A 12,057-nucleotide genomic window follows, 5' to 3' on the forward strand; every position below is an offset into this window, starting at 1 on the left:
TGATTTTGAAGTTCACCCTCAACTTTAGGATTTGATCTATTTTGGTGCAATCTATCCATATATTCTCACGAGACCATGCAGGAACGTTGTTGAATTTCTCAAATAAATTTATTATTCTTCTCATGTTCTTCTAAGGAAAATGTAGTACCCATTTGCACTTTTTGAGTGTACTCTTTAATTCAAATATTTATCGAGTTTGATTAGTGAGCTTTAAGTCAATCCTCATATTAGATATTATGCTCAAATCATTATTACACGCATAATAATCAGAAGCTTATATATTTTATTAGAATTGAAAAACATAGATTGACAAACTCGACTAAAACTTGAAAATTGAAGAAAGACTAACGTAACTGAAACAACTAACTGGATTGAAACTCAAAGAAAACTATGGACAATTATTTACAAAGAAAGAAGGTATTTCTGAGTGGATGGACTACTTGGATTTGACATTAGTACTTTGACTAAACGACTCTTTTAAAGGACCCAAAATGACACAGATGAGGGTTTAGAACGTTTAGGGGCACCTATGATTAACCATCGATTCTGAAGGTTTGTCTCTTAACCACATGATTAAAATTTTGATATAAATTAGCCTTCCGATGGGAAATATCGAATCCAAATGCACTATAAATCTATATTAACCAAGAAAGTGAGAAATGTTAGATGCGGGTCTACCCCTGATTGGGCTTGAACCTTTGATTAGACAAATTAATTTGATCCTAAGATCGAATCTTTCTATACAAAGTGGTCTGGATCTTTAAAAGTGAAATCAATTAGTCCAACTGATTTGGTATTAATCAGTTTGATCCATTTGTCAATTGGGTCAACTGGTTTAAGTAGTTCAACTTAATCGGTACATTTCACCGATTGGGTCGGACCGATATTACGGGTTTTGTTTGATCAGTCTAAATCAGTTCACCCACTTACCTGTTTGTTGGGTTAAATTGAGCAACCCGGGAACACCCATAGTCAGTTTAGGTCGTGAACTATAGGAAAGCTTCTAGACTCTAGGTTTACTACGTGCAATGCAATTTATCTGGCCACCCTTGCTCAAGTACACCTATATACCTCTCGATATGTGGTGACTTGGTTTGATATACCGTATAGGTGATAATCTAAAATCTCAACTCACTTCTCTAAAGTCAAAACAGCCAATTTGATCTCCAGTTGAGAGGTGGCGCACAATACTGAGCAAAGGCCCACTTAAATATCTCTAGTCTAGAATAGACGTAGTCTATCTCCCTCATACAGTAGGGTACAACGGGGCAAGATCTCGCTTAGGCACTGGTTTTGACCAAGAAGTGTAATTGATATACTTAGATTATCTTTTACATACCTATAGGTACGAGTCAAGAGTTGTAGTTTTCATAAATGGTTTGGCATCCCACGAGGGAACCGACCACGTACTAGTACTACGTTGGCAATCGGGACATGTGACTGTGTGGCTCACAATAGGTCAAAGGCTCAGGTCGCTCCACCTTGGGTGCATTGATATACCTTTCAGAGTCACCTGATCAGACAGTACTGATGCCCCAGTTTGATATACCCTAAGATACGTGACTGGAGTTGTGATTTTCATGAATGACGTCGCGTCTCCAAAGAGACCGGGCCAAGCACTAGTGCCACGTTGGCTATATGGGACGTGCAAGCGTGCAAAATAATAAACGTGCAGGTGGTGTGTGCAAAATAGGGTGGGGTGTGCCCAGAGTTTTTTTTTCAGATAAATGGGCCTTTAGGCCAGACCCAATCACAAGAGTATGAATTCCAATTATTGATCAAGAAATACACACAATATTTATAACATCAAGATCGAATCAAGGCATATACATCAAGGATATGTATATCAAGTTCATAATATGTTAGATGGGCAAAAATTTATAGCACAAAAATAATCAATATCATCCAACATTGGAATAAGCATGGAAGAGAATTTTTTATTTTTTTTTAATCCAAACAATTTTTTTTTATCATAGTCCAATCAAGGGTCCCTTTTAGACGATTCAAAATAATTTGAGATTTCTGTAAATATTGAATTGACAGTAGATTGATAATTGTAGAGATTAAGAGTTATAATTTAAAAAAAGAAATTTTAAATGTTTTTTGATTATTTTAACACGTTTTCTTTAAAACGTTTTTTTTTAATTTTTTTTTTCTAAACGTTTTTTTTTTTAATTTTTTTAAATGTTTTTTTTTTTTAATTTTCAAAAGTTTTTTTTAATGTTTATTTCATTTTTGATTTTTTCTTATTTTTATATATTTTTTTAAAAAACAGTATTTTTATTTTTTTAATAATTTTTTAATTTTCCTTAAATGTTTTTTTAAAATTTTTTTTAAAGTTTTTCTTTTTAATTTTTTTAATGTTTTATTTTTTTTACTTTTTTTTTTAAAAAAATTTTTAAACATTTTTTTTTTTTTTTTAAATTTTTTTAAATGTTTTTTTTTTTTAATTTTCAAAAGTTTTTTTTAATGTTTATTTCATTTTTGATTTTTTCTTATTTTTATATATTTTTTTAAAAAACAGTATTTTTATTTTTTTAATAATTTTTTAATTTTCCTTAAATGTTTTTTTAAATTTTTTTTAAAGTTTTTCTTTTTAATTTTTTTAATGTTTTATTTTTTTTACTTTTTTTTTTAAAAAAATTTTTAAACATTTTTTTTTAATTTTTAAAATTTTTTAAAGTTTTTCTTTTTTTAACTTTTTATTTATTTATTTTTTTAAATGTTTTTTGTTAAATGTCTTTTTTATTTATTTATTTTTATTTTTAAAAAACGTTTTTTTTTAACTTTTTTTTTTTAATTTTTTTATTTTTTAAAAACGTTATTTGTTTTTTTTTTTAACGTTTGTTTGTTAATTTGTTTTTAACATTTTTAAAATTTTTAATTTTTAATTTTTTCAACGTTTTTTCATATTTTTTATTTTTTTAAAAACGTTTTTTTGTTTTTTTTTTTTTTTTTTATTTTTTTTACTTTTTTTTTTAAAAAAATTTTTAAACATTTTTTTTTAATTTTTAATTTTTAATTTTTAAAATTTTTTTTAACGTTTTTATTTGTTTACTTTTTTTTAATGTTTTTTTTTTGTTTTTTAATGTTTTATTTTATTTTTTTTTTTTAACGTTTTTTATTTTTTTAATTTTTTGTTTAAACGTTTTTATTTTTTTTAATGTTTTTTTTTAACGTTTTTTATTTTTTTAATTTTTTTTAACATTTTTTAAAATTTTTAATTTTTAATTTTTTCAACGTTTTTTTTCATATTTTTTATTTTTTTAAAAACGTTTTTTTGTTTTAATTTTTTTTAACTTTTTTAAAATTTTTTTTAAAAACATTGTTTTTTTTTAATTTTTAATTTTTAATTTTTAAAATTTTTTTTAACGTTTTTATTTGTTTACTTTTTTTTAATGTTTTTTTTTTGTTTTTTAATGTTTTATTTTATTTTTTTATTTTAACGTTTTTTATTTTTTTAATTTTTTGTTTAAACGTTTTTATTTTTTTTAATGTTTTTTTTTAACGTTTTTTTTTAACCCTTTTTTTTAACGTTTTTTTTTTTTGTTGTTTTTTAACGTTTTTTATTTTGATTTTTATTTATTTTGATTTTTTGTTTTTTAAACATTTTTTTTATTTTAAAATTTTTTATTTTTTTATTTTTTTAAAAGTTCTTTTTTTTTATTTTTTTTAACGTTTTTTTTTTTTTTTTAACGTTTTTTTTTTTTTTAAAACGTTTTTTTTTAACTTTTTATTTATTTATTTTTATTTTTAAAAACGTTTTTTTTAATTTTTTTATTTTTTTAATTTTTTTTAAAAACGTTTTCTTCATTTTTTTTTCCTTAAATTTTTTTTATTTTTGTTTTTTAAATGTTTTTTTTTTCAAAACGTTTTGTTTTTATTTTCTTTTTTTTTTATAAAAAGAAAAACTATCACCCCATATCTCATCAATTTACTGCTAACATTATCCAATCCTCAATTTATATGTCAATTTAAATCTTTCATTATTTAGGATCATTAAAAAGTGACCCTTAATTGAACTATAAAAAAAAAGTATCAAAACAAAGTATCCGAAATTGAACCAAAAGATACTAATAAATGATAATACAGATCTAAAAATAATTCAAATAAAAAAATGGGTCATTCCTCATGTCATCAACTTTTGATATCCTGCATTATTTAAGGTCATTCTGAATGTCCCCAAATTAAACCATTACAAAAATGTGCCAAACAAAAATATTTAACATCCTAATCAATGATAACCAATAGAGCCAAAAGAATGATAAAAATCAAAATAAGAAAATAAATAACTAAGAATAAAATAAAATAAAACAAAAAACTAAGTCCTACTGGCAATGCTCCCATAGTTGGGGCTTTTCAAGTCTGATCCTCAATAATCCCCAGTGGAGTCGTCACTGAAAGCACCCTCGATCCGCGGGGGTGCGCGGATCCGCTTTTGACCCTTGAGGTTTGGGAGTCGCCACCTAGTTATTACGATCTAGGAACCGGATACTGACTCTAAACAGATAAAGAAACTAATCTACTAAAGAGAAAACGGGTCCGGGGATCACGTTACGGGGTTGGAAGGTGTTAGGCACCAACCCCGCCCGACTAATGCCGGTCTCTACTTATCCCAAATAAGACTACATTGCTAACAAATAACCTAGATAAAAATAATAATAATAAAAGAAAGTTTACCTTTGATACGCAAAGATCTTGTTCCCTCAGATTCGACAAAAACTGCTCATTGTACCCTACTCCTTACTTCGTTCTGTTTCCGGATCTGATTTCTAATATCCGAGGTAAGGTATCTCTTTTTTTTTATCTGGATTCTTCGAATTTTTTTCTATGGATTTTGGGGTGTTTTTTAAGGGCTTTTAGGTATTTTTTAGGCTAAAATCGAAGAAGGGATGTTAGGTAAGGAGTTAGGGCTCCAAAACTAGGGTTTATGATAGGCTAGGGGGCTTTTAGACCTACTTCTCTTAGGGTTTATGATTTAATCCGAAAATAGGGTGTGAGGACCTCTATTTATAAATTTTTTTAAGGGTAGATTTAGATAGAGTTAGTGTTTAATTAGAGTTTTTTTAGTTAGAGTTGTGTTTTAGTTAGACTTGTTTTATGTAGAGTTGTGTTTTAATTAGAATTATTTTAGGTGGAGTTGTGTTTTAGTTAGAACTCTATTAGATAGAGTTATTATTTAATTAGAACTCTATTATGATTTTAATATTTGGTCTTATTTGATTTACTTTTAATATTTTGACTTTAGTCTTAATTGATTGACTTTTAATATCTTGACTTCAGTCTTGCTTAATTGACTTTAATTTTGACTTTAGTTTCACTTGATTGACTTTAATACCTTGACCTTAGTCTTTCTTGATTGAATTTAATTTTTTGGAGAACCCTCCTCTATTATATCTTTAATTCTTTGGACCCCCAAATGGAGGGGTCCTTAAAGAAATATCTCACGAACCCTCAACAATTTTTTGTGAGAGTCCGATTGATCGATTTTTTTAGTTCAAAATTTTAAATTAATTTCATTAATGTTTCACTTTAATTATTTAATATTTTATTTATTAATTTCAAAATTTTTAATTATGAAAATTATGAAATTACCATTTTACCCCCAGAGAGGACTTTTCACGTTTTAAGTCGGTTTTTAATATTCTAGGATATTTTAGAATCGATTTTTTGTAAGGAATTCAATGGAAATATTAGTTTGTATCATTTATGAAATTTTTTGTGTAAAATGATTGTAAACTTTATGAGGGGCATTTTCGTAATTTTGTCGAATTCTGTGAAAATTGGTGAAATGATTTATTTGGTTCGAATTTGTTATTTCATGTGTTCAAAAGAGTTTTCCTAAGCGTAATATAAGTTTTAGGGTTGTTTTGATGTTATGGGTATTTTGGTAATTTGGTCAATTTTTAGTGATTTTTATCGTGAAGCTTTTTTTTGTTTGCAAGATGATGATTTTCATATTTCTGAGAACGTATTTTCCTAGCGTAGCGTGGTTTCTAATGTTTTATAGTTCGAGATACCTCATCCGGATTTCTAAAACATTTTTGGTAACAAAATAAAGCAATGGAAATAACATCCATCATTAGGAATCATTGCGATCGGATTGACGAATTGATTAATCAGGCGAGTGCAAAAATGGGGTGTCTACAGAAACACAGAGTTGAAGGAAAACCAAGAGGATCTCACTACCCTCCATGGCTAGTACACTATTCTCCAAGAGGAGAATGCTGCCTTACAAGTTGGTTAGGAAGAGAGTGTCCACCGAACCGTTAAGTAGGCTAGAAGCGATCAAATTGTTAAGGACACTAAGTAAACGAAAAAACTTCTGTCAAAGCTAAAGGTGGTATACGTCTTCATCTGAGATGAAGCCAAGAAAATTGATTACTAGGAGGGGTTTCGCGATGCCAAAGAGCAATACGATGTGCTGTCATCTTCTGAGGATGAGGATACATTACCCCTACCCTATAACAACCCACTCTAACTGGTGAAGTGGAATGCTTGCACCTTTGGGGCCCTTCTTCTTTTAGTTCTTGCCAAACAGAATGAAGAAACTATCAACGGAGCTAAAGTGATTAGGGTAAACGAGGGGTCCTCTGCTGTTACTGCCTTGGTACCGGCTCTACTAGTTCTCCCTTTCAACCTCACTACTCAATTAGAACCAGCTTTCCCCCCTCAGGACCTTACCCATCTTTATCTTGTATAAAGCTCATAAAAATTTTGTATACCCTTACTAAGGCTTTTTCTTGTAATTCTAAGTAATGAAATGAAAGTTTTAATAACAATTTGTGTATTTTCTTTCATCATTAGAATTTTACTTTAACACATTTGATCTGTTTTATATCACATCAATTTTATAATACCTGACACCTCCTAGTATTTGTTTTTCTCATGGTGGGTAGAAAATATATTTTTTGAAATCTTCTTGTAACCCCATTTTTGCATCTGCCAGAATCATAAAAATGCATGAGACATAAAATTTATAATGATTCGGCAATGTGTTTATATCCATCTCTCGGCAAGTCTCTAGTTTGCAATGCAGTAATTGTTCACGTAGAATCTAAAGATTTATGGCAAGTCATACATAGCATAATATTTATTCATAGCATGCGTTCATCTAAGTGTAACATAATAGAGGCATTTCCACAAACACAAGACAAATATTTTATAGTGATTCAGTAACGTGCCCAGATTTACTCCCAAGGTTCCTACCTAGGAACTTGGTATTCACTATCAAAGAGGTTTATGGTTCACCTCGAACCTTTTACATATAATTTTTATACTTAGGCTAAATTCTAAAACCTTAAGATCGAGAGAATGCATTCTCTTGAAATTGTGAGTTTTGTTGTTCAAAAACTCATTAACCTCTACTCTGATCAAGAATCCTCGCTTCTAACAAAAGCTTGATTTTTTAGAGTGAACCAAGTAACCACATATATATATATATTTAAATTAAAAACATAATCAAAGACTCACTCAATACAAGAGATTTTTCAATCAAGATCTTGAGTTTCTTGGGCCTTTGGCTTCACTCATTTCTTTAACTTGTGCTCCTTGCTTCAAGTGATGTACCAATGTATGCAAGTTGATGAAGAATTGAGTGAAGATAAATCAAGGATGCCTCAAACAATTGATCTTCCACTTTGATGCTTGAGGTCTTTATGTCCTTGATTTCATTCTTTCCATTTTTACTTTTTGTTCCTTACTCTTTGATTCTACCAATATGTGTACAAGGAAGGGTTTGATTGTGGGAATGGGATCAAATCAAATGAAGGACTTAGGTTAAATAGGATTTCAACTAAGGTTTGGACCTTCTAATGTGTAAAGAATACTCTCTAGATGGGAAAAGGGGAGAGTACAAGTTCTCTAGGGATTAAATCCAACCCACAAATAACTTTAAGAACGAGTTTTATAGCATTTGGGGTGAATTTTAGAGCTCAATGATAAAAAATATTACCATTTGACACTTTCTACCGGCAACGTTGTGAGCCACCGTGAGTTCCACCGGTGGTGTAGTGAAGTTAACTCGATGGAACCGTGAAAATTACCACAATGTCATTAAGGGGTATTTTGATCATAACTTTCAAACAGTAGCTCCAATTGACATGTCGTTTGGAAAAATGATAGATCTTAGTGTGTAGAACATCTTCAAATTGCTAACAAGGGGTGGATCATGGATAAGTGGGTGAAATGATGAAAATACTCTTTTAACCATTTCAGGTCAAAATAAGCTTTTAAGAAGCCTGATGATGAAACGGTTCGAAGGTGCGATAGATCTTACCTAGATAAGGTCCCCAAAAAATCACCAAGGAAAGAGGATAGTCTTAGAATAATCAAATTTCTGATATCAAATAAATGATCAAATTTGATTCTCGAGAGGTCTGATGAAGGAACAGGTCAAAGAAAGAGTTTTCCTAACAAATATGTGTCAAACTATCAATCATCTATGTGTTAGGAAATGATTTAGGTGGTTTCATTATATTTTAGGATCTGTGCACACACATTAGAGCTTTTTGTCGAGGTGCGTACGGTTGAACAACTTTACCAGAGTCTTTATATGTCTTCAATGACAAATCAATCCGACACTCAATATTAGTCTCAGGATTGACAAAATATGGAATTAACATCCAATTCCCTCTGTTTCCCTTCCAATCCATCTAATTCCATCCCTCTTCTTTTCTTGTTATGCTCAACATTGAATTACGCACGCTTAAAATCGCTACACCATATACTTGATTTAGCAAGTACGCAAGATTAAATTTGTCACTCATTTCGATAACCTAAAGACCTCACAATGCTAAGAAATGAGATCTTGAGACTTATAAATAATCATATTTTGACCAAACAAAGTCGTCCGTCAAAATTCAAAAAATTTGATAAAATGATGAAAATACCCCTCATGGGTCTCACGCTTCTAAAGTGTCTTTAAAATATCTTCATTAGTCTCAAAATTTAATTTTGAGTTTAACGAAACTTAAATTTTTTTAAAACGGAGGATTTAACAAAGAACTACAAAAATGACTAAAATACTCTTGATGTTCGACTTTTATTTAGAAACCTTGATTCCTTGGAAATGTGTCCAAAAATAAACTACTGATAATATTCACGCACATAGAAAAAATTTAGAAACTCACACACTTAGAAAAATTAAAACTTTTTACATAAAATGACGATGTCTACTATATGAAATAACAACTACTGATCACATGAGATAACAAATTTAAGTCAGTTCCTTATGTTCTCCTTATGTCCCCTCTACGTCCTACGATGGTGATATCAGAGTGGTACCTATCAAAAACTCTCTGATGATAAAATTAATTCTGTAATAGATTTGTAAAGCATTCTCATTTTTTTCGAATCTTTTCCTTTTGAGTCTCATCCTCTATTTATAGCTCTCTTACAAAGATTTCTTTGATTAAGGAATCTCCTTAAGATCCTTGATCTTCAGGAATCTCAAATGAAGATTCCTTGCCTTTAGGAGAGGATACTAAGAAGGGAAAAACTCTTTGTATTCCATCACTGGCTTCCTTGATTCTTGGGATCTTCCCTTAAAATATGGGATCTAAGTTGATTTGGAGTCCATTTAGAAGTCCACCCTGTTCGATCTATATATTGGGTAAAGTTGACAGTTATACGAGTTAGGTGCCCTAGGTACCACTTGAGAGGAAATCAATTAATTTTGCCCTTCAACTAGTTTAACATCTGGACACGTGTATGGTCCATATGTTTCTACTAAATTAACCCTCTATATGTACTATCACGATAATTGCAAGATATCTCGAAAAAATTTCATGATCATACATCTATCCCTGAGCACACAAACGAATGCATGACCATGGACAAGTGGATATGCAGCACTGCCATGTTGTAAGTCAGACTTGGAACACCATGAAAAAGGGAAATTTTTGCAAACAAAATGATCAACTATTGACGAATTTACAATTCCGACTCACTATTCATTTAAATTACCAAAACATGAACGATAACGAATTCAGAGGTTTTAAAGTGATTACTTAGCATGTTTAAAGGGACAATTTCACAGGTTTTAAATAGTCACTTTAAAACCTCCAAACTCGTTATTGTTCACATTTTGGTAATTCAAATGAACAATAAGCAGGAATCGTAAATTCTTGAAATTTAGCTCACGAAATGATAATTCACCCAAAAGACATCAAAGAGACGATTGTAAATATATTATTAGATACATAACCATTGCAGAGTACTACCACCACTCTATTTGATGGTTTTGAAGCATCTGATCAATGCCATCTTGGATGAATTATATATATATGAGTGGAAGCTAAAATCAAGGGAAACGATTATATCATAAAGAAATTCAAATAAGGAAGGTGCTTCAAGTAAGTGTATGTTCTTATTCCCTTCCCTCTATTCAATTAAATGCATAAACAAAGAACTTGAGGCATCTTGGAAGTATGCAGAACTTTTGATGGAAATGCAAATGGTTGCTTCAAGTTTCTTGACTTGTAGCTTTGAATTTCTATGTAGAGAAGCGAATTGAGCGACTTTTTCTTCTTATCTCATATGTGTGTAACCCGTCGAGGATGTGGCTCAACGATAAGATGTAGTGACAAGAGTTTACTCCTCTTGGTCATGAGTTCGAAACTAAGTGCAACCTTTGGATAAAATTGGCACACAGGGTTGGGTTCAACGTGGGCCCCTAGGGAAACTTAGTCTCACCAATGTGGGGATACTCCGTACGTCACCAAAGAAAAAAAAACTTCGCTTGGGTGTGTTTGTGAAAGGCTCTTTTGTAACAGAAGATTTTAATAGCATTCCTCAAGATCTATTGATGATTGAGTAATGTTAAAGGCAGTCCCAATTATTACCAAGGGCACCCCTACCAAAGCCAATTTGTTTTGTCTTAGATGGGTTGAAAGTTTCGAAATTAGCTGATTTTTGGTGAGGATGATATCTATGGTGAGTAGATTATCCTCACCACAAATCAGCTCATTCCGAAACTTTTATCCCCATTAAAATTGGTTTATAAAATAAGTGGACGATTTACGATTCTTAAACTTGTTTTGATGAGATTAGAAGTTTCGGAATTGGATGATTTTTGGTGGGTATGATCTCCTTACCATAGATATCATCCTCACCAAAAATCAACTCATTCCAAAAAATTTAACTCATATAAGACAAAATAATTTGGCTATAATGTGGGTTGCCCTTATGAATACATGCAATGCCTTTAACATTACTCATGATTTTATATGACAATCTTGCGGGAATTTCAATCGTTAGAGTATGTAAATAGGAAGGGGCCCTTTAACCCAGCCTATCAATAATAATAATAAATAATTAAAAAATATTATACATTGAGTTGAAATTGGAGGATGGGGTAAGTGACCAAGTGATGACGATAGAATTTCTACTCAAATATGGAGTATATATCAAGATCAAAGTCATATCATTAACTTTTTATGTTGTAGATTTTTGAATCAACAATCCCAAAACTTTCTTATCAACTTCGTTGAACAAGATTTAAAGTTTTGAAAAAAGAAGATGATATATGAATAAGGAGGAGGAAGCATGCATGACATCTAATCATTCAAACATACAAATAAAATTTCAACAAGCAAGGATGATCTCTAAAAGACAAACTCATTTAAGGGAAAAACAAAAGACAAAATTTTAATTACAAATTTGCCATTCATGGACATTAAAGTCAGAATGTTACATAAAAAAAAGGAGAAGAACAAGGGAGAAAGATTTGTGACGAAGGACTCATCTATCCATCACATGAACTTCAGGGCTCTCCATGATACTATCCAATGATGGTTTCCACCCTTTAACATCATTATCCACTCTCCCTCTTGCTTTTTCTATCTCTTCCAAAATATCTTGCAACAATTTCTCTCCTCCTTTATTATTTAACGGAAACATCAACAACTCCAACTCCTCCTTTGTTAACACTAACTTAACCCTAAACCCACTCTTCTCAAACCCATCTTCCTTAACAAAACCACCTGGTTTTTGTTCTTTTTCTTCTTCCACCTCTTCTTGTTGCCTCAATGTATAGGCCTCCATGCAATTACCCAT

General features: G+C 30.5%; 1 protein-coding gene across 1 annotated transcript; it reads right to left on the minus strand.

The window, feature by feature from the left end:
• Nucleotides 1-11,742: 11,742 nt before the first annotated feature.
• LOC147390959 (uncharacterized) lies at nt 11,743-12,057 on the minus strand. The gene has a single exon (XM_086458958.1). The coding sequence runs from the start codon at nt 12,055-12,057 to the stop codon at nt 11,743-11,745; it is 315 nt and encodes a 104-aa protein (XP_086315084.1).

The sequence above is a fragment of the Akebia trifoliata genome, chromosome 11 (assembly GCF_017979445.1).
Source record: "Akebia trifoliata isolate Shusen 1 chromosome 11, ASM1797944v1, whole genome shotgun sequence".
Taxonomy (NCBI): domain Eukaryota; kingdom Viridiplantae; phylum Streptophyta; class Magnoliopsida; order Ranunculales; family Lardizabalaceae; genus Akebia; species Akebia trifoliata.

What these genes read in the sequence shown, in the direction of transcription:
- LOC147390959 (XM_086458958.1), bottom strand. Translation starts at nt 12,057, where the DNA reads ATGGGTAATTGCATGGAGGCCTATACATTGAGGCAACAAGAAGAGGTG.